This window comes from Anguilla anguilla, chromosome 1, assembly GCF_013347855.1.
Source record: "Anguilla anguilla isolate fAngAng1 chromosome 1, fAngAng1.pri, whole genome shotgun sequence".
Classification (NCBI taxonomy): Eukaryota; Metazoa; Chordata; class Actinopteri; order Anguilliformes; family Anguillidae; genus Anguilla; species Anguilla anguilla.
The window spans coordinates 2,049,240-2,070,734 of NC_049201.1; the positions used below are offsets into that span (position 1 = coordinate 2,049,240).

At 46.1% G+C, this 21,495-nt stretch overlaps 2 protein-coding genes across 3 annotated transcripts; one reads left to right on the forward strand and one right to left on the reverse strand.

The window, feature by feature from the left end:
* Positions 1 to 2,885: 2,885 nt before the first annotated feature.
* sf3a3 (splicing factor 3a, subunit 3) lies at positions 2,886 to 11,926 on the reverse strand. Its single transcript, XM_035395356.1, has 17 exons — positions 11,670 to 11,926; positions 11,131 to 11,178; positions 10,974 to 11,026; positions 10,383 to 10,488; positions 10,112 to 10,184; positions 9,634 to 9,725; positions 9,247 to 9,329; positions 8,938 to 9,076; positions 8,559 to 8,627; positions 8,126 to 8,193; positions 7,673 to 7,780; positions 7,444 to 7,513; positions 6,807 to 6,971; positions 6,409 to 6,519; positions 5,717 to 5,807; positions 3,779 to 3,834; positions 2,886 to 3,205 (listed from the first exon to the last, which is right to left on the reverse strand). Exons 1-17 carry the CDS (start codon positions 11,763 to 11,765, stop codon positions 3,128 to 3,130), a joined length of 1,506 nt encoding a protein of 501 aa, XP_035251247.1. The 5' UTR covers positions 11,766 to 11,926; the 3' UTR covers positions 2,886 to 3,127.
* A 1,419-nt stretch (positions 11,927 to 13,345) lies between these two features.
* On the forward strand, positions 13,346 to 19,740 carry LOC118215016. Of its 2 annotated transcripts, XM_035395380.1 has the most exons (6): positions 13,346 to 13,434; positions 13,655 to 13,730; positions 14,402 to 14,583; positions 16,313 to 16,431; positions 17,078 to 17,140; positions 18,166 to 19,740. In XM_035395380.1, coding segments are annotated over exons 1-6 (516 nt in total). In that variant the 5' UTR covers positions 13,346 to 13,359; the 3' UTR covers positions 18,167 to 19,740. The 2 variants fall into 2 exon arrangements, with proteins under 2 accessions (XP_035251271.1, XP_035251260.1); XM_035395369.1 differs by lacking the exon at positions 18,166 to 19,740 and having other exon boundaries at positions 17,078 to 17,412.
* Positions 19,741 to 21,495: the final 1,755 nt, after the last annotated feature.

Consider the following 21,495-nt stretch of genomic DNA (forward strand, 5'->3'; position numbering starts at 1 on the left):
CGGCATTCGTCCTTGCGGAGAATCATCACGGCTACGTTGCTACCTACATTTTTAACCTGTTAACGGCATTAAAAGACCCCGTGAAATCACCTCTTTCATTTTGCATTTCTAGTGAGGCCACACAATAGTGATGTATTTTAACTTGACATGTGTCGCTGCACGCATGCGTGTTTTTGTGTCTGTGTGCACAAAATCCGATGGGACAGTACGTGGATTTACAGAATTGTGTCCAATCATGTTTAATATGTGTGTAATGCATGTGTTATTGCGTCATTAGCCGCACGCCTATCCCGGGGTTGGTTGGCCCAACACCAAAATATGTATGCCAACCAACCCCGGTTTCAACTCTATTTTATATTATATTTATACTACATTTAATATGTGGTGGTTGGCATTAGTTTGGGCCTAGCATTTTCCAGAGCATGTTTGCCAGTAGCTCCTCAACAGCAAGCGCTCCATTTTCACCGCGTTTGTGCTTCCAGGGGGGAAGTCCACAGAACAATGACCACTTATCTTTGGGGAGTCGGTGACCTTTCGCTTATCACCGAAAGGTCATCAACACGCCCCCCCCCCCCCCCCCTCCAAGGGGGAGCTCTCGCTCTCGCTCTTCACCCCATTCCCGAGCGCACGTGCTTCACTTTTGTTTTAAATACTATTTAAAGTAGCGCTTCTTAAAACGATTATGGTCTTCGTGTTGTGAACATCATGTGTTTCTTGATTTGTAGATTGGGTTTCTCTTTTGATTGTTTCTCTTAATTCGTAAAATTTGTAGACTGGGTTTTTTTTTTCTTTTTTGGCTAGTTTCTTGTTTTGTCATATTGCTAATATCTATTTTAAATGTGTTTGTGCTTCCTTGTTTGACCTTTTGACTTTTAAAAAAGGAAATTTGGTTTAAATGAAAAATGTTTTTAAAAAAACCCAATAAAGATACATCAACACGCTATTCCCTGCTGCCACTCAGATGGGCTCAGCATACGAGGAAGCAGCCCACTGGCAGCACTACGCGACCCCAGCGACAAACAAACGCACTTCCACCCAAGCGTGTCACTTCATATCACATGTTCCTGTGTGCACATAACAGCCCAGAATGCACCGGGGGTCGTTCGGGTTTCCGCGAGCGGGAATGATCACGCTCGATATCGCATGAACTGAGCCGCTATTTGCTAATCTCCGAACGACCGTGACCAGCTGATTCAGTTCACTGTCCGCCAACTCACTCCGCGGCTCAAATTTCGCGGCGCACTGCTAGTCATAGACCTTCCGTAACCGAATACGATCTGTCCCAAAAGACGGGTGATAGTAATACAAAGATTAAACAATAAAATATGAAATAATACATATTTAGAGGACAAAGAGAAAATGATTCGTCCACCCAGGGCACGAATAGATTACTAAACAAGTAGGGCGCACGAGGTCGTCCTGAACAGGGAATATTTGTGAAACAAACATTGATTGGGCAGTATCCGCATTAATTAAATAACTGGTCTGCTACTTTCAAAGGGTCTGCACATAATGGAACGGCTGTTGAGAAAACCTGTGCACCTCTCTGCACCTGGGAGCCAAATGCACGGGGGATGGGGGTGTGGGGGGGGGGGGGGTGCTGGAACACAATGTCTGTTGTTGGGCAGTGGTGTTCAAAACCTCAGATGCCACCAGAATGCGTTGAGTCTTAAAGGTCAAGTATTAAAAATAAATAAATAACTGCTCATTTTCAGGATGGAACGGTGTGGAAAATTTAATTTTTATCGAAACATTTCTTAGGTTAAATATTTCGTGTTGGCCGAGACACACACTTACTCTACGGCTGCTTACGTTTGGCAGCGACTGCCAGTCTACGGCTTTTTCACGAGCGAGCATAGATAGTAGGCTACACCTGGCAATTTGTTTGCAACATCAGTGTCACACTTGATTGCAAAATCAAGACAACCAATAGATACACTTTACCGACTCCCAAAAGGGACGATATTTAGCATCTTATTTTCAGACATTTACCTGGCTTTAACGGGGCGGTGGGGTGTCTGGGCCATTTTTCCGCGCTTCACAGGAAAGAGCGTATTTTAGAAGTCGCTCAGGAACCGGGGGAGAACCGCGGTTCTCGGCTGCGGAACGCACCGGGGAGCAGCGCCAGTGACGCCAGCGCTAAACGGCGGTGGTCCGGTCCCCGGTCGACGCGCTGAATGCCAGTGGGACGGCGGGTGTGATCACACTTCGTCTTCTCCGCCACCGCAGCAGCGTGTACGGGGGGAGGGGGGCCACATTTCACACAGAATAAAAGCCCCAAATGGCACCAGCCCATTCCTCCTGAAGAGCGAGGATCTGCTGCACAGCGTCATCCAGCTAATGAGCATCATGGACCTTCAACCTTCACACAGTGTACAGTTACAATATTATCTGAGCGGCACACAAGTCATTTTGTTTATCACTCGGGAAAATACTCACAACAGCAGACAAAGCCTCTTTAAGAGAAGCAGGAAACAGGTAAGACTGCTGGTTGAAGATGAAGTCGAGAGCCAGCTTCAGCTCATCCCGCCAGGCCTAGGTCTGGACTACAACTCCCATAACTCACTCCACATATTTCAGAACTGGACTACAACTCTCAATAACAATACTGTGCAATTAGGTGAAATTTCACACCAAATTGAGACTAATATTTCATATGCAACCAGAAATAATAAACTTACAAAGCAACCTGCATTACATTATGCTGATTTTAAAAAATAATAAAAAACTGAAAATAAAATTAAACTGAGCAGCACTACTTGAACAGAAGGTTACAAGGTAAAAGGTACACTTTAACCAGAATGAATATGACAGCATGTCACCTGAACATGACCTAGCAGTGGCAAATGGATCAGTGACTAAAGCTTAGTAAAAGACAAGAAACAGACAGCTTCTATATTTTATTGAATATGGTCACAACAAACCATTTTTTTCAGACAAAATAGACAATAAACACTTCATACAAAATGGGCAAAGTGTATGTAGGGTTTTAAACAACCATAATAAAATCAAAATCGTTTCAGATGGGACATCAATAGGAAAGTAAAAATAAAAAAATAACAGCCTCAGCAGGCTTCCGTGGATTTAAATGGCCTCTTCCCTGTTTTGGACCTCTCTTCTCTCATCTTTACAGCAGACCCTGGCGTTTCAAATCTTCATACGTCTTCTTGTTGACCACATTCCCGCTGGAGTCCTCATACTCTTCCTGACGATCAAAACGGAAAAAACACGGTTAGCTCCCCCTGGTGGCCGAACGGCCTACAGCACTTTCTGTAACGCACAGCGGCTGCTACGGGCGTCACATTCATTGGTGTAAAAACAAAGAATTTCCCCAGCCCGTTACACAAGGATCGAAATCAGCAGTGAAGGTCTGTTTCACTGGAAGCAATCTCAAGATGTCATTTTAGAAACAATACAAAACCAGATTTCACCCATCAACCGACCCACTGTTAAAATAAATTCAACTGAAGCGAGTTGGCAATTCAGGAGATAATTTTTCCTAAGTAAGAGCTTCCAAAAAAATGCAAGTGTGATACAGTAACGGTGCCATGATCTGCAATTATTAACAATGGAGGACACGCCTCAAAATAATTTCAAATAAATCACCATTAAAACATTTGTGTTATGAAACGCTTGATACAAAGAGCATGCAAACAGGGTTACTGGCTGGCAGCTTGGATCTGAGGAGAGGTTAAGGTAAAAACGCAGGTAAAAATGCAGGTAAAAACACAGGAAGAAATTCAGGTAGAAACGCAGAAGGCTGTTCAGATGAGCTCACCTCTGTGTCTGGCTGCCACCTCTCTGATGCTTTCTGTGACTTCAGCTTCGCCCAAACTGCCGGAGACAGATTCACCATCACAACATTACATTCAATACAGCCGGACCAACGACCCATAAACCACTCAACCCTGTACTACAGCCGGACCAACGACCCATAAACCACTCAACCCTGTACTACAGACTACCCCAGGACACATAAACCACTCAACCCTGTACTACAGACTACCCCAGGACACATAAACCACTCAACCCTGCACTACAGACTAACCAAGGACACATAAACCACTCAACCCTGTACTACAGACTAATCCAGGACACATAAACCACTCAACCCTGTACTACAGCCGGACCAACGACCCATAAACCACTCAACCCTGTACTACAGACTAACCCAGGACACATAAACCACCCAACCCTGTACTACAGACTAACCCAGGACACATAAACCACTCAACCCTGTACTACAGACTAACCCAGGACACATAAACCACTCAACCCTGTACTACAGACTAACCCAGGACACATAAACCACTCAACCCTGTACTACAGACTAACCCAGGACACATAAACCACTCAACCCTGTACTACAGACTAACCCAGGACACATAAACCACCCAACCCTGTACTACAGACTAACCCAGGACACATAAACCACCCAACCCTGTACTACAGACTAACCCAGGACACATAAACCACTCAACCCTGTACTACAGACTACCCCAGGACACATAAACCACTCAACCCTGTACTACAGACTAACCCAGGACACATAAACCACTCAACCCTGTACTACAGACTAACCCAGGACACATAAACCACTCAACCCTGTACTACAGACTAACCCAGGACACATAAACCACTCAACCCTGTACTACAGACTAACCCAGGACACATAAACCACCCAACCCTGTACTACAGACTAACCCAGGACACATAAACCACTCAACCCTGTACTACAGACTAACCCAGGACACATAAACCACTCAACCCTGTACTACAGACTAACCCAGGACACATAAACCACTCAACCCTGTACTACAGACTAATCCAGGACACATAAACCACTCAACCCTGTACTACAGACTAACCCAGGACACATAAACCACTCAACCCTGTACTACAGACTAACCCAGGACACATAAACCACTCAACCCTGTACTACAGACTAACCCAGGACACATAAACCACTTAACCCTGTACTACAGACTAACCCAGGACACATAAACCACTCAACCCTGTACTACAGACTAACCCAGGACACATAAACCACTCAACCCTGTACTACAGACTAACCCAGGACACATAAACCACTCAACCCTGTACTACAGACTAACCCAGGACACAAACCACTCAACCCTGTACTACAGACTAAACCAGGACACATAAACCACTCAACTCTGTACTACAGACTAACCCAGGACACATAAACCACTCAACCCTGTACTACAGACTAACCCAGGACACATAGACCACTCAACCCTGTACTACAGACTAACCCAGGACACATAAACCACAGCTGGCTTTACGGTGTGCTCAGCAACAATAGCAATGCTCACACGGCTAAAACCTACAATGGCAATAACAGACTTAATAGTGAAAATGATCACTACAACAACTACAGAAAGTCAGTTACATTCAGACATTTTTATGAACACAATCAATGCAGTATTATTTAAGAATGAGAGAGAGAGAGGTAGGGTGACTGAGAGATTGTGTGTGCGTGTGTGTGTCTGTGAGAGAGTTTGTGAGTGAAAGTTTGTGTGTGAGGGTGTGAGCTGAGTAAGAATGTACATGTCTGTGTGGGTGCACACGTGTAAAAGTGAGAATGTGTGTGTGTATGAATGCGTATGTGTGCGGGTACGTGCGTGTGTGTGCGCTAGTGTGTGTGTGTGTGTGTGTGCTCGTGTGCCACGTTCGAAAAGGACAAGCTACTTACGGGACACGGCGTCCTCGATCTGGGTGACGTTGGCGAAGTGAGCGGTGTTGGGTATCCCTAGGCAACGCATGCCGTGGGCGTGTCGCCACTCCTGGGAGGGAGAGGGGGAGGGGGAGAGAGAGAGAGAGGGAGAGAGAGAGAGAGAGAATTTAAACTTCAAACAGCAGGATGGAGCCCACATCACTGCAATAAAACACACTAAAACAAAAGCCTGTTATTCTCACTGCTGCTCATGTAGCATAACCATAAACACGCTGCATATTACACCTGAGCAGAAACAGGACGCGCCGTCAAAGCCAGCAGTGACTGACAGCTACAGAATTATGGGAGAGGAGAGGTAAAGAGAAGAGAGGAGGGGAGAAGAAGGAGGAGAAGACAGAAGAGATAAGTAGACAGCAGGAGAGGAGAGGGGAGGGGAGGGGAGGTGAGGAGAGCGGAGAGAGGAGAGGGGAGGGGAGGGGAGGGGAGGTGAGGAGAGAGGAGAGGAGAGGAGAGGGGAGGGGAGGGGAGGTGAGGAGAGAGGAGAGAGGAGAGGAGAGGAGAGGGGAGGGGAGGGGAGGGGAGGTGAGGAGAGAGGAGAGAGGAGAGGAGAGGAGAGGGGAGGGGAGGGGAGGTGAGGAGAGAGGAGAGAGGAGAGGAGAGGGGAGGGGAGGTGAGGAGAGAGGAGAGAGGAGAGGAGGATTAGGACTCACTGCGAAGTGGCGCTGGAAGGCTTTGGGCCCCCTGTATGTGTAGTTTCCACAGATCTCACAGTTGTAGTTGATGTTCAAGCCGTGAAGTTTGTAGAGCCAGTAGGGGATTGGCTGAAAAGAGCACATGACCACATGACCACAGCTTATCTGGAAGGGTCTATACATCAGAGGTAAATAAAAGCCATGCATTTCCACACGGCTTCAATAGAACAGGGCGATTAAGGAGTAAGTGTGCTAGATAAATCCCAAATTAAAAACGCAAACCAAGCACAGCTGCTTCAGTGCTTCACCACAGCGCCCTCTGGTGGTACAGACGGGATGTGGTTGGTGGTTCGGTTCACAGAAAGTCTGACTGGTCTGCTGTCAAGTTGATTGACAGGCCCGGGGGTGGGGCCTACCTTGCCGTCCCAGCCCAGCGGCAGGTTCTTGGGGTTGTAGATGATCTCGTTATCTTCATCCTCGCTCTCACTCTCGCTCAGTTGCTCCTCCTCTTCCTCCTCACGCTCCTCGCCCGTACGAGCCTGCTTCCTCTGAACGTTCTCATGGGTCAGCTGTCTCTGCTCCTGCAGAACGAACACACACAGCGTTACACACACACACACACACACACACACACACACACACACAGTGAGTTACACACACACACACAGTGAGTTACACACATACACACACACACACACACAGTGAGTTACACACACACACACACACACACACACACACACACAGTGAGTTACACACATACACACACACACACACACACACAGTGAGTTACACACACACACACACACACACACACACACACACACACACACACACACGCACACACACACACACACACACAGCGAGTCACACACACACACACACACAGTGAGTTACACACATACACACACACACACACACACACACACAGTGAGTTACACACATACACACACAGACACACACTCCTGGGCAGTGTACATACACACACTGCTCTGCATGTGCACCTCTGTGGTTTATAATGCAGGTGCTTCTCTCATGTGAGGTCATGTGACTCACCCCCAGGATCTCCACATACTCGTATATCTGAGCCTCCAGAAAGCCTAGTTCCTTATTGCGCTCAGTGTCCCTGTCAATCAAAAAAAAAAACACCAGTGCATTAAATCACAGCCGGAGGAGGTGGAGATAACCACACAAGGATGCAAACCACACAAGGATGCAGACCCCTCACTCTACCCACCCATGGAACAGAGGGGTCACTAAGCAAAAACAGCGACGAGCAGCTTACTTCTTAGGCCCTTTGGATTTGGGGTTCTTGGCGAAGAGCGAGGGGTCCAGGGACTCGAGTGATTTGCCCTTAGTGCTGAAGAGCCTCTGGGCTCTCTCCTCCAGAGTCCTGCAGGACAGACACACGCCACATCAGTCCCAGCAAACCACCCACGACACCAAGTCCACAAAACACACTCAGAACCCGATGAAGAGCAGGGTGTGGGCTTTCTGGAATGTTTTTCAGTGTTCCAGAACCCTGTTGCTTCCAGTCGCCAGCAGCGATTGTGAAATCAGCATTAGAACGTTCAGTTAGGAACATTCTAATCACATATTTCTGATCTGTGAGCTGTTGCCGATGGGCGTTGCTAACACAGGGCTACGCTACTGGAGCAGTCGTTTGAGGAGGTGTTAGGACGCCTGTGAAGAGACGGAGTGAACCCAAGAGGGGTGGGGCGGGAGGGGGAATACTTACCCACCGCACTTCAGTCCCAAAGCCATGAGGGCAGACTTTAACCTGTCCAACCCCAGGGAAGCCAGCTCCTGTGTAGAGCACAGCTCAGTTAATTAAGATCACACAGACTCAGAGTTAAGGGACAATCACACAGACTCAGAGTTAAGGGACAATCACACAGACTCAGAGTTAAGGGACAATCACAGACTCAGAGTTAAGGGACAATCACACAGACTCAGAGTTAAGGGACAATCACACAGACTCAGAGTTAAGGGACAATCACACAGACTCAGAGTTAAGGGACAATCACACAGACTCAGAGTTAAAGGGACAATCACACAGACTCAGAGTTAAGGGACAATCACACAGACTCAGAGTTAAAGGGACAATCACACAGACTCAGAGTTAAAGCGGCGGCCACACAGACCCATAGTGGTTAAAGGGGCGGTCTCACCTCCCAGGAGGAGAAGGCGGAGAGATCCAGGTGAGCTCCTGCGTGGGTCAGAGCACTGCTGGTCTCTTTCTGAGAGGAGCACAGAGCACAGGTAACGACAGGAGCAGCACTAATCATCATCATAATAACAATAATATTAAACTAAACGCAGGAAAATAACAGAACAATTGAAATAACATGCACTCACACATAAAGCAAAGCATGGTGGAGAAACTTGAAGTATAAACAGATTAACCCCAAGTGTTTGTAATAAAGGCTTTAGCAGGAATTTCTCAAATAGCGTTAAAAAAAAAAAAAAAAAAGAATAATTGAAGCGGGCTGGTGTGTAATCACACAGGAGTGTGTGTGTGTGGGGGGGGGGGGGGTGGGGTGTACGTACCGGCCAGCCGGGAAACGTCCCGTTCTCCCACTTCTTCTCAAACTCTCCCAGGATCTTCCCGTACAGCTCGTTCTGATCCAGGAGCGGCTTCACTCTGTCAGTGTAATCCTGCAGGTACTCCAGAAGGACCTCCAGATACCTGCAGCCACACAAACAGGAAACTATTACACTCTGTAACCCACAGCCACACACACACACACACACACACACACACACACAGAGTAAACCATCACACCTGTTCCTTCAAGTGCTTATATGTGTGGTTGTGTGTCTACGTGCACAAAACAGGAAAACAAATCGCGCTCTTACCGCTTGTACTCGGCGTTCTTCCTGTCCTTGGAGATGTCGAACAGCTGGTCGAACGTGGACAGGTAGGTGATGTACTCCAGTTTCTGACAGAAAGCGAAGGGGAGAACAGTCAGGCCCAAACTGCACAGTCAGGTAAAGACACAGGCGCAGACTCCACAGTCGGGTAAAGACACAGGCTCAAACTCCACAGTCAGGTAAAGACACAGGCACAGACTCCACAGTCAGGTAAAGACACAGGCTCAAACTCCACAGTCGGGTAAAGACACAGGCCCAAACTCCACAGTCAGGTAAAGACACAGGCGCAGACTCCACAGTCAGGTAAAGACACAGGCGCAGACTCCACAGTCGGGTAAAGACACAGGCGCAGACTCCGACCCGCACGCTCACCTCAGCCCCCTTCAGGTTTATGTACTTCAGGTAGCAGTCGTGCAGATCCAGGTAGCGACCGTAGCCCTCCTCATCGGAGAACTCTACCAGGTCTGAAAGGGTCAAGGTTAAAAGGTCAAAGGTCATACCCTCGTCTCAGTAAAACAGAGTGTGTCTGAGAGAGTGTGCGAGTGTGTGTATGTGTTATGTATCTGTGTGTGCGTGTGTCTGTGCGTGTGTGTGAGAGTGAGTGTGTGTGTGTGTGTATGTGCGTGTGTCTGCCTGCCTGTCTGTCTGTCAGTGTGTGTGTGTGTGTGTGTCTATCCGTCTGTATGTTTATGACATAGCCACACTTGGCCTCTCTCTGACTGAGATGACTGCTGTCTGAAAAATCAGCAGGTCCACATGTATGGGGTGAAATCACACAAGTGGATGAGTGAGCTGAATTTGGGGGGCTGAATCAGGCTGAATTTGGCGGCTGCAGCGCAGTCAGACTCACTCTGCCCGTCCTCGCTGGGGTTCTCTCTGGCCTTCACCAGCTCCTCGAACTCCACAGACATGGGCACACAGATCTGCAGCACACAAAACAATCACTGCTGACTGAGACCGAGCACAGCAGGAGCCAATCAAGTGAATCCTCATTACTCCACAGCGACCTCTGTAATGCAGACAGGCTTGATGAAAGAACAGGGACCTCGATGTTAAGAACATGGAGTGGAGTATCTTGCACACATATACACTCTGATTGGTTGTGATGTTAATTGGCTTGCCTCGTTAGGGTGCTTCCGGTGAAATTCCTTGATCTGCTTGAGCCGGTTGTAGAACTCCGCGAATTCGTTTGGTCCCGAGATCGCGTTCAGCTCGTCCTTTCTCATGCTGGGGACGAAGACGTGTGCGCAACATTTAAACGCCGCACACCGATGCTCTGCTCACATCAGTTAAACCAGGGGTTCCCACACTTTCCAAATCTCACAGCACCTCGGCACCACTGTGATTCAGTGGCTACTCCGCAATATAGTGCCTTAAGCCTGAAGACCCTACATTACAGAGCTAGAATTACACTAATCACAATGCTATTACAGATGTGTAAATCAGACATGGATTGTTGCAAGGAAAAGTCTAAAATATATTGCTTATAATATACAGAAAATGAAATCTCTAAAAAAGGAATTATTTTTGACACATTGCAGGGAACCACCCTGGGAAATCTTCAATAACGTTAATTCGGTAAATCCAGATTTAAACTCAGAAGTATCATAGAATTTAATCTCATTAATCCATTACTGCGATTTCAAATTACCGCAAGGAACTAACCAACAAAAACATGCACTACAATTCAATCACTGATGTAACCGACTCACCCGTCTTTATCCTCATAGGAATCTCTCACATTTCCGCTCACCTCCATGTACCTCTGATAAAAGAAAAAAGGAACGTTATTGCCACTTAACTATATGCCACGAAACCACATTTAAAGCCATACAGTGAAACCCAACAGGCCTTACAACTCGTACTTACATCCAGCATTGCTCGTGTCCGATGATCAGAGTTTATTTGGTCGCGTAGCTATTACAACAACAAAAAAAACGAGACATTTAAAATCATTCAATATACTGTAGGTCCGCGTCTTACGATATTAACTAGCTAGGCGCTCGACAACACATTTATCAATTGCTCCAAAGCTAATACTAGATTAAAATGAGCATTACGTCTTTAGCATATCACGTATTTAACCAATTAGCTGGCACTGGCACTGATTCACAAACCAATTCGAAGACAAAATAGTTGGCGTGTAAGCTATAGTCGTCATATAACATCAAACTACAGTCTTCATCCAAATAGCTGGCCAATTACCCAAGATCACCGCTTCATATTAAGATAGCAGACGAACTGGAAAGACGTCATTAAGCGTTTGTTGCCCATTCTAAAGTCCAATAAAAACAAAATACAGATAATATGTAAGCTACCACCACGTATTACCAAGTTGAACTGAATAAACCATCGTATGGCGGAAGACTAGCAATAGCTTGCTAACAGCTAACTAGCTATATATTTACCGTCGTTTTCTTGTGAAGCATTTCTTTTGTTTTTGCGTCCATTAATCTTTCTTTTTCTTCATGGTAGCGCCGCTGTTGTTCCAAAATAGTCTCCATTTGTATTTCAGAAAGAAATTATGGTCAACGGTGCAGAAAATGAAAGGCCCAATACAAGCAAAGCCTTCTTCAGACCACGGCGCAGCGGTAAAAAGTTCACAATCTCACTGTGCTCGCTACTCACACAACACGACAGGTTCCGCCGGAAGTAGTCCTTCCCATGCACCGCTCTACAAGAAACAGGTTACGCACGAATTGGTTCCGTGTGTCTTCTGTCTACTCACACAAAACTTCTACACCTAGTTGCAGAACTGCACTTAGTTTAATTCAAAGTAAGCTAAATGTTAAGTTACTTTATATTTACCCTATTGCATTAACAGTAATAAAGTAAATGTAAAATGGCGAACATAGGTCATACACAATGCCACAGTTGTTCTTTAATAACATAGATACACACAGGATAATGGCCCAGAATAAGGCCTGCGTCGCTTAATGTCTAAGAGGATTAGATGAGATTTACTTTCTCACCTTAGTGCTCACCATTCAACGAACAGTATGACAAACCAGGCCGAATGAAAGTACATCAGTCATGTTTTTTTAACGAACATAATCTACATTTCTTCTAAGACCGTAACCTACGGTATACAATTGGCGAAGGTTAGTAATTGGTTCCACCTATGTAATTCAGGCAAATAACGGTCAGGTGAAAATGTTATAGGCTGGGTAGCTGTGGGGCTGAGGCGATAACGGAAATTTGTTTTGTGATCATTATGTGGGGAAAACAATCATTGTTCAGTATGAAATAAACTCTGATGAAGTGCTTTTAATTTTTATATTGAGTATGTATTCTTGTAAAAATACTAAAAAGCTGTATAAGTCGCTTAGGATAAAATCTTCCGTTAAACATCACTAATGTCCTGGATTCATGTTAAGACTGTTAAGTGTTTGTTTTTACACTGTTAGTACAGTTGATTTAGCATTACGAATTTTGCTGAGTACTCTGAACTTAATTAGTTACCTTATTTACGTTATTGCTGATATAATTAAACTAGGCAAACCTCGTGGCGTTTAAATAACAGACTCAGCGCCTGCGGGGCAATTGCTCATGTTGTTTTTTGTTTTATTACTTTGCTTGCAGTTATTTGTTAAGCCAAGGAATTTATAAACCTGGCCCTGCCACATTTCTGCAGCTAATGGTGAGGATAGGCCACCTTGTCACGTGTTCGGGAAATATTCCACAGTCCGCAGATGATTTGCATCGACTCATCCGACTGAGTCAACTGAGAAATTATTTGCAACAGAATCAGATTTTTTTTTTACGAAGCACTAGGAAGCCTACACAACAAATCTTTTGTTATTCAAACCACGAGGTTTCCCCCCACAAATTATTCAAAATTATTTTTTTACTCGGGGTCATTTAAATACTACAACTCATATTTATATTTCTACTAACACTGCAGTTGCACGATTATTAGTATTAGCGTTGGGGCTGGGGATTTTCACCTGTTTGCATGAATGTGTCGCAGAATGCACAGGCCTCTGGTTAACTGGGAAATAAAAACAAAACAAACAAACAAAACATGTATATTACTGTTTGAATTCTGCCCATTTGTAGGTAAAAAAAAACATGTGGAAGTAACCGGAATACCTCAATATGGCCGAGCGCATCTTGCGGTCGACCGTAGCATGGGCTATGAGAGGTCTCCTGTGCGCCTGTAGGTTCTTATGGGTAAGAGCTACTTTTCCATGACATTCCCATAAAGAGCTGTTGTTGGTTTTAATGTTGTACCAGTGTGACACGTTAGTGTGCCGTGGGTGGTGACAGACACGAGCACCGTGCGGTTGACATGACCTAATTCGCTCCTCTTTGTTGTGTCTAACAGGTACCGTTCTGCTCGTCTGAACAGAAAGAGAATTCTAATTTGATGTTCGTGTATCTGTTCATGTAGGTGAGTCCGTACAATGTTGCAGATCGTCCCCGAAAAACTGGACCCATTTGTGACTCCCACTTTGAAAACATCACAGGTTATTTATTTATTTATGTATTTATTTATTTATTTATTTATTTATGTTGACGAGACTTTAAAAAATAAAGATATCCTGCACACACATGCATTTTGTTCCAGAAGTTCAGCTATAATTCACAACTTATTAACTGCCCAGTTGAACTTCTAACTAAGCTGTACAAACAAGAACAAAACGACCCGAACCAGAATTGAACTACATTAAACAAACAACAGTGAAGTACACCCCAGTATGCGGGACATAGGTCTTACACAAGAGTTATGTGGGCTTTGATAGGTAGGATCTGTATGTGAAAAGCGTTGCATTAAAAAAAAACTGATGCAGTAGTTTACCCATTAATCCAGCAGGGGGCGGGGTTGTCATTCTCCTATAAAATAACTAAAAAAACAAAATGAATGACTGGCTGTGTCTGAAACAACTTACTTGCCTACTGTTGAGTATACAACTCATATGTGTATGTACAGTATACACACTGTGTGTGTGTTTGTGTGTGTGATTGTATGTTTGCGTATGTGTGTGTGTGCATGTGCTTGTTTGTGTGTGTGCGTTTGTGTGTACACATGCGCATTTGAGTGTGTGTGCGTGCTTGTGTGTGTACGTGTGTGTGTGTGTGTCTTGTGTGTGTGTGCGCGCGTTTGTGTGCTTGTGTGTGTGTGTGTGTGTGTGTTTAGGTCCAGAGTCTGAGAGCAGGGCGAAACGCACCCATCAGGAAGGTAGAGATGTCCTCCACAATCAGCTGGTGAAAGCAGCTGGAGAAATCCAGCAGCTGAAGTCTCAGCTGGCCAGTCAGAGGGCCTCCTGGGAGAAGAGGTTTGTGGAGCTGCAGAGGAGGCAGCAGGTGCTGAGAGAGCAGGTAATGCCCTCTGCAGGCCCATGGTCACATTGCAGGATAACACTGTAAGAGGCAACCACAGATTTTTGGCTGGACTGCAACAGCGGGGCCAGCCCTATAAACGCGAATGTCTGTGACTGAGTGACTGAGTGATAAAGTTACACCATTGGTCGGCCGGTTCTGTCCAGCCATACACGAGGTTTTGACCTGGTCTTGTTCGTCTGTAAAATGTATCAATAAATTTGTGCGCCGTTCATAAAGCCTTCTCAGCTTAGATAGGGCTGAAATATTCAAACGCTTCAGCACGCTGCTTTCAGCACTGGCATGGTATTCGCATGCGCTGCTGGCAATCCTTCTGCCAAAACATCACCACTGTACATTACATTACAGGCATTTAGCATTTTTTTTTTACATTCAATTTATGCTGCATCCATTAATACAGCTGGATATATACTGGAGCAATGCAAGTTAAGTGCCTTGCTCAAGGGTACAACGGCAGTGTCCTACTGGGGAATCGAACCTGCGACCTTTAGGTTACAAGACCAACTCCTTAGCCATTATACTACACCGCGTTCCCAGTAGCACAGGTTAATTAGAGAGGAACTCGCACTCAGGGCCTTTTCTATCCGGCAGGCTATTAGCAAGTATGCTTGTGTCAAACTGACTCAGCGGAGCCATGTAAATGCTAATGTGCCTGGGTTTAAATTAAAGACACCTGAACATTAACATTAACATTAACATTAACATTAACGATTAACACCTGTTAGCATTTTAAATGGAAGCATTCTGGGAAATGGCTTCTCAAAAATCGAGCCTTTATTTATACAGGGTAGGTTGCCTGAGCGCACACGCTCATTTACAGCAATGCGCTGTTAATGGGGTACCTGAAGGAGACTCACGTGGGTGCAGGGAGAACATGCAGAACTCCACACAGAGAGGCCCCAGCCAGGATTCAAACCCAGAGCCTTCTTGCTGTGGGGTAGACGGTGCTGCCCGCTGCACCACCGTGCCCCCCCACCAACCGCCAACCGCTAACCGCTAACCGCTAGCCGAGTCAGTGGCCGTTACAGGGCTGAACCCCAAACACTCCATTTCCCAGACTAACCTTTTCCTCTGGCTTTCATTCTCCTGCAGAACTCTGCCCACCAGAGTTCCGTTCCCAGCACGGGGATTTCTCAATGGAAACGATAACCCCAGATGTTCTTGTTTTGCTCTGCCTGTTGTCTTGGCACACCCGGCTGTGGCATGTTGCCTCGGCATATTTTTAGCTTGCTTTCACACATTTTCACACGGATCTCAAAGTCATGTCAGTCTTTACACAAGACTTGTGTGTATACGCACTGTATATATACACATATATATATCCAGTAATAGTCAAGTAATATATCCAGCTTTTGCAAAACGAATATTAATGTGGTTAGAAACACTCATATGTTTTCATAAAACGACTCCTTCAGTCCCCCTGGAGCGTAAGAGATGTGTGTGCCAAGCAGTCATGCGCAACACGCTGCAGTACGTTCTGACTGTTTCCATTGAGCTTAACTAACGAGGAGCTGACGTGTGGCATTGTGTGCATGTACACTGGATCAGGGTGTGTCATGTACTAACTGTCCTTTGTGGCACTCAGCTACGTGTTGGAAGACGTGTATCATGCTTGTGTGTGTGGTCGGTTGCTAATGATGAAAAGATGGGGATCTCAAACCAAAGTCCCCCCCACCCCCAAACCACTCCCCCCTGCTTTTCCTCCCAGCTGGCTTCCAAGACCTTCGTCAGGACTGGAGTCTTCCTAAAGGATGGCCCAAAAATGGACGGAAACTTTGGCGAGAACCAGACAGAGATGGAAGCAGAGAGTGGCGGGTATTTGGAGGGGTAAGGGGGGGTATTTGGAAGGGTAAGGGGCGGGTCTTTGCAAGGCTGTGTGGGGGGGGGGGGGATCGGGGGGTCTGAGTAAGCCCAACGTTTGCAGGGCTTTAGATGTGTGGAGCTATTTTATTATTACAAAAAGAGCAGCGCTCATATAAACATAATACTCTGTACACCAGTGGTGGCAACTCCGGCCCTGGAGGGGGCGCTGTCTCTACAGGTCCTGGAGGGGGGCACTGTGTCTACAGGTTTAACTCTAGTCCTGGAGGGGGCGCTGTCTCTACAGGTTTAACTCTAGTCCTGGAGGGGGCGCTGTCTCTACAGGTCCTGGAGGGGGGCACTGTGTCTACAGGTTTAACTCTAGTCCTGGAGGGGGCGCTGTCTCTACAGGTTTAACTCTAGTCCTGGAGGGGGCGCTGTCTCTACAGGTTTAACTCTAGTCCTGGAGGGGGCGCTGTGTCTGCAGGTTTAACTTCAGTCCTGGAGGGGGCACTCTGTTTGTAGATTTTAGGCCTTGAAAACAAGATGTGTGCAATATTTAGCCAATTCCAGTGTGGAAGCACATTGAAAACACCTGCAGACACTGTGGCCCTCTAGGACTTGTCATTTGAGATCCCTGCTCTGTTTTTTATGTTCCTGGCTTCTCCACTAGGTGGCGTGAGGCACCATCTCTGGCAGCAGGGGACAGAGGCCTTCAGAAGCACAGGTTGCCATGGTAGCAAGGACTTCCTGTCCTCCTCTTCCTCCCCCTTAAGGGCGAGTCCCAATTCATCTATTTGTCACAAAAAAGTGAAATGTTTGCGTTTGCCAAAAGCCTGAGAAGACAGGAAATGAAAACTGATCAGCCCTCATGCTCGTGTCAGCCAGCTCTCTGAGTCGAATGTCAGATGTTTAAATCATACAAACTGTAACCCTGCACAACATACAGTATACACATTCAGAATGGCACCATATGTGTGAGAAATATCCCACCCAAACAAACACTGTGCCTACAAGACATCAAATATGTGCATTTACAAAATGTGCATGTAATGTTACATACATTTAGCTATCTAGCTAGCAATATGCAACTGAAACATTTTTGTGAGTATTTGATTTAAACACCATGCATTTAGCTAGCTAGAATGGCTAAGTTTGATTGCTAACTATAGCTAATGTTAGCTACGTATTATAGCTATGTTCTTACAAAAAAAGTATGAAACCTATTGGTATTAGTTAGTTTCAGAGCAAAGGCAGACCAGTTTAACACAATTTTGGGTGGGATATGTATATCTAGCCAAAGCCATATCAAATTAGACAGTTATCCAGCTAAATACATAACCATTGTCACCACATCTTTAATTATTTAGCTAACAGCTAGCAACGACAATATGGGTGGTAGCAATCGTTCACAGAAATGGCTATGTGCTACATGGTTTAATCTCTAGCGACAACAACCCCCCTCAGTTTTTGAAGCCATTTCCCCTAGTGGCTAAATAGTGAACTGCAACGCTGGTTGCAACAATAGCCTGAAACCCTGCCCACCCCATTAAGTCAGTGCCAAGGCTGTGGTCCGAACCGTTACACTGTGTTCACATGGATCATGGTAGATGGTAAACAGCAAATGTATGTCATTAGAGTGGATAAGAGCACAATGGTAAAATTTGGTTTGGATGGCAAAGAATACAATGGCAATGGCGGACAATGGCACTTGACGTCAAAGTTCAAAACGATTCAACTTCTTACCGTTATACTCAACAGAATTCCAGACCGGACATGGCGCCAACACAACACAGCAGGACAACGTGGTGGACTGCGAGAAATTAATTTTATTACAACATTTTCTCATGGCCCGGTGGTTGGACGTGTTATTTTATTGTTGTGTATTTCCTGTGTTTTATTTTTGGTGTATATATTTTATGGTTTTATGCGCATACCTGCCTGTAACAAGAACTTCCCAGAGGGGGTAATTAAGTTGAATATGAATGAACATTAATCCTGCTAGCGTGCCCAGTAACCTTGCATGTGAAACTTTCTGGGCAAGTGAAAAAATGTAACGTAATGTGAACTGAGTTTGTGAACACTGATTAGTCTGGCTGAAACTGAAGCCCATGGAGAGTCAATGGGTGATGTCGTAGTGACTCTGTACATACAGTCTATGGCTGAGATGCCCTTACACATCTGTCTCATAACTTTATGGTTCTAGGAATCTGACATAGTTTCCCGTAACTCTGTGGTGCTCTGAGACTGACCGGGTTGCTCATAACCGGAGGTGGAAAATCCAGGTTCAGAGAGTAAATGTCCTCCCCATTGTTTTCTTCCAATGAACCTGTATTTGCTAATGAGTATGATTCTTCAGCCAGGAGCTGGAGCTATTTAGTGAAATTAGCAGGCTGTGCTCATGGGTGTAGGAAACACATGGCAGGACTTTTAAGTTCTGACTCGATTCTCCACCTCTGCTCAAAACCATATGGTACTGGATGTCCAAACTGCTCATGGATGTACTTTGTGAACAAAGCAGGAGAATGTTGTTTCTTCTGATGAATCATGACCTTGTGGATGCATGTGCTCTGAGCAAGCTCAACCACGGACTGCTCTGTTACTCAACCCTGAGTTATGAAAACCATTGAAGCGAGATAAAAAAAACAACTTCCTTAGATAGAGGACGGTGGGGTGAGAATGTTCTCAGATCGTTCTAGATAGTTCTTTTAATCAGGGCGTTTTTTCTTCTTCATATCTTCTCTTCTGCATTTCTGTCTGCGTACGAATGTCCTCCGAAAACCCTCTGAAACGTTAAACAGTGCAGCTGAGTGATAACAGTCTACGGGCATCGGCACTACTTTGCATGCCGACTGTAGACCACTTTCTGTAGAAACGCTCTGGCTGACAGGCCTGTTGACTGTTGGCCAGCGATCAAGTGAACATTTGTTATTGATGGACTGAGTTACAGTGACAGGATGTGAGCCAGCTTCCCCCAAATAAAAATCATTTTGTGATTTGATCGCGGCTATATGAAAATTTTCCACTTCCACGGCTGCGCCCTGTAACTGCTCGTGAAGGCCCCTCTTTGTTGACTGGTCGGTTGACCGCCATTTCGCTGTGACTGTCACTGTGGGTAAATGCCACTGAGATAAGGACGACTTCTGCACAACTGAAAATGAAATGAACGTTTAAGTGATAAATATTGCTGACAGCTGCTCTTTTTCCTTGTTCTTTTTGTCAGAGGCGCATAATATGAATATGTTGTTTGGCGCATTATTTATGGCTGGATATCATGCTTATGAACTGTTATCTGAGTCACAAAGTTAACCACTTCCACACGTAATCACGACGCCAACTAAGCCATGTTTACATGCCTGTTAAATATCGATATGTGAACACCTGTGTGATGTGCTGGTGTGTGGACGAGCCTCACGGTCTCAGGTGGAATCCGGACTGTGCCAGTGGCGACTGTCGGGGGGGGGGGGGGCGGGGGGCGGGTCCAGAGTGCGACTCGTGGTCTGTGAATGCGCTGAGGTGCGCAGGGTCCCTGGCAGAGAGGTGGGACTTCCACCTGGGGGGGTGGGGGGTGGGAGGGGTGGGGGGGTGCAGAACTGTAGAACAGAGGGGCGGAGCTTCTTCAAATGGTTCCTCCTCCCCAGTCCTGACTTCAACCCCGATCCTCCTCCCACCCAGCTCCGCCTTCTTTTCATTATCTCCAGCCCAAATCCCTCCCGCCGCCCCAACACAGTACCTGCTCCCCTTGCCAACTGTTTTAGCAGGCACCGCCCAGAAGGGGGAAGAGGGGAGAGGGGTGGGGGGGGGGGGGGGGGGGCGCCTTAAATTAGAAGTTGATTATTGGCCCCTGGGAACTCCACACACCCCTGCCCCCCCCCCCCCCCCCACCCCACACCATTGCGTATCAGGCCTGCACAAGCTCCAGCATCGGGCTGACACCCCAGGATTTAGCCGTTTGAGAGAGCTTCAGCTATATGCAAATACTGAACAGACTGGCTGTGCTTGTGCATTGCTTTCTTCCTTTTGGCTCCGTATGGAAACCCGTCTCAACCTGGGGTGCGAAACATTCTGCCCCCCCCCCCCCCCGGACAGGTGTCCGCCGTGTGATCCCTTTTTAAAATCCAAACAACTGAAGAGTTTGATGAGGCAGTTAACACCAGAAATCTGCCCCCCGGGACCAAACCAGCGTCCCGGTCTGTCAAACAGCCTCCCCCCACCACCTCAATACAGGGGTGCACAGCGAGGAGTATCCCAGAGTTTTGAAATGTCATGACAGCTTCTGCTCTTGATTGATTTATCAGCACAGTCGTTCGCTTGATCTGACATGTTTGATGTGAAGTCACGAGCTGCAGCTGTAGCCTGCGCGGGTTACCGTGGCGATAGTGCTTCACCGTGGCCCGATACCAGAGTGAACCGGCCCGGGCTGCACACACGTGTTTTGGACAGGAACGTCAGAAAGGCTGCTTGCCGGATCATCTGGCACTGTTCTGGTGCGTGGATGGGCCCCACGGCCTGGTATCTGTTAAGGCACTGCTGTAGTGCATGGATGGGCCCCACGATCTGGTATCTGTTAAGGCATTGTTCTCGTGCATTGGATGGACCCCGCATTCTGGTAAATGTAGATATACCAAGCAAGGAACTATGTAAACGCAGTTTGTTTGCTGGGCCCTGTTTTTTTTTTTCTCTTGGATTTTTGCAGTCTGTAGTTCAGTTCCTGCCTTAGCTGTGCAGCCACTGGTCAGTCTTAGCTTTCTGTTTCGTCAGTCGTGAGCATCAGCTGTGTCACACATTAATTATCAGACCAATTAAATGTAAACACTTACGTAAAAAATCACATGTTCAAAATTCACATGGGAACACCCAGCATTTGAAGAGTACAGTGAACTATAAGCATAATCCCACTTATAAGATGAGAGCAGAAAACCCCTAACCTATGCTATTTCTAGTCACGTTTTGTTTTCACATGTGAACATTTTAAAAAGGTCAGTGATATGAATCTATGAAGGTGCAAATGACTCAATGTGACCTATTTTCTTTTCACATGTGGAAATGTTAAAAGGCAAATTTCCTGTGTGATTTTTTCATAAAGGGACT

What these genes read in the sequence shown, in the direction of transcription:
- sf3a3 (XM_035395356.1), bottom strand. Translation starts at nt 11,765, where the DNA reads ATGGAGACTATTTTGGAACAACAGCGGCGCTACCATGAAGAAAAAGAA. An exon ending in GATCGAGGACGCCGTGTCCC is followed by an intron (nt 3,835 to 5,716) that starts GTAAGTAGCTTG and finishes TGTCTCCGGCAG; the next exon opens with TTTGGGCGAAGCTGAAGTCA. An exon ending in GGTGGCAGCCAGACACAGAG is followed by an intron (nt 3,206 to 3,778) that starts GTGAGCTCATCT and finishes TTTGATCGTCAG; the next exon opens with GAAGAGTATGAGGACTCCAG.
- LOC118215016 (XM_035395369.1), top strand. Translation starts at nt 13,360, where the DNA reads ATGGCCGAGCGCATCTTGCGGTCGACCGTAGCATGGGCTATGAGAGGT. An exon ending in GCGCCTGTAGGTTCTTATGG is followed by an intron (nt 13,435 to 13,654) that starts GTAAGAGCTACT and finishes CTGTTCATGTAG; the next exon opens with GTGAGTCCGTACAATGTTGC. An exon ending in AGCAGGTGCTGAGAGAGCAG is followed by an intron (nt 14,584 to 16,312) that starts GTAATGCCCTCT and finishes TTTTCCTCCCAG; the next exon opens with CTGGCTTCCAAGACCTTCGT.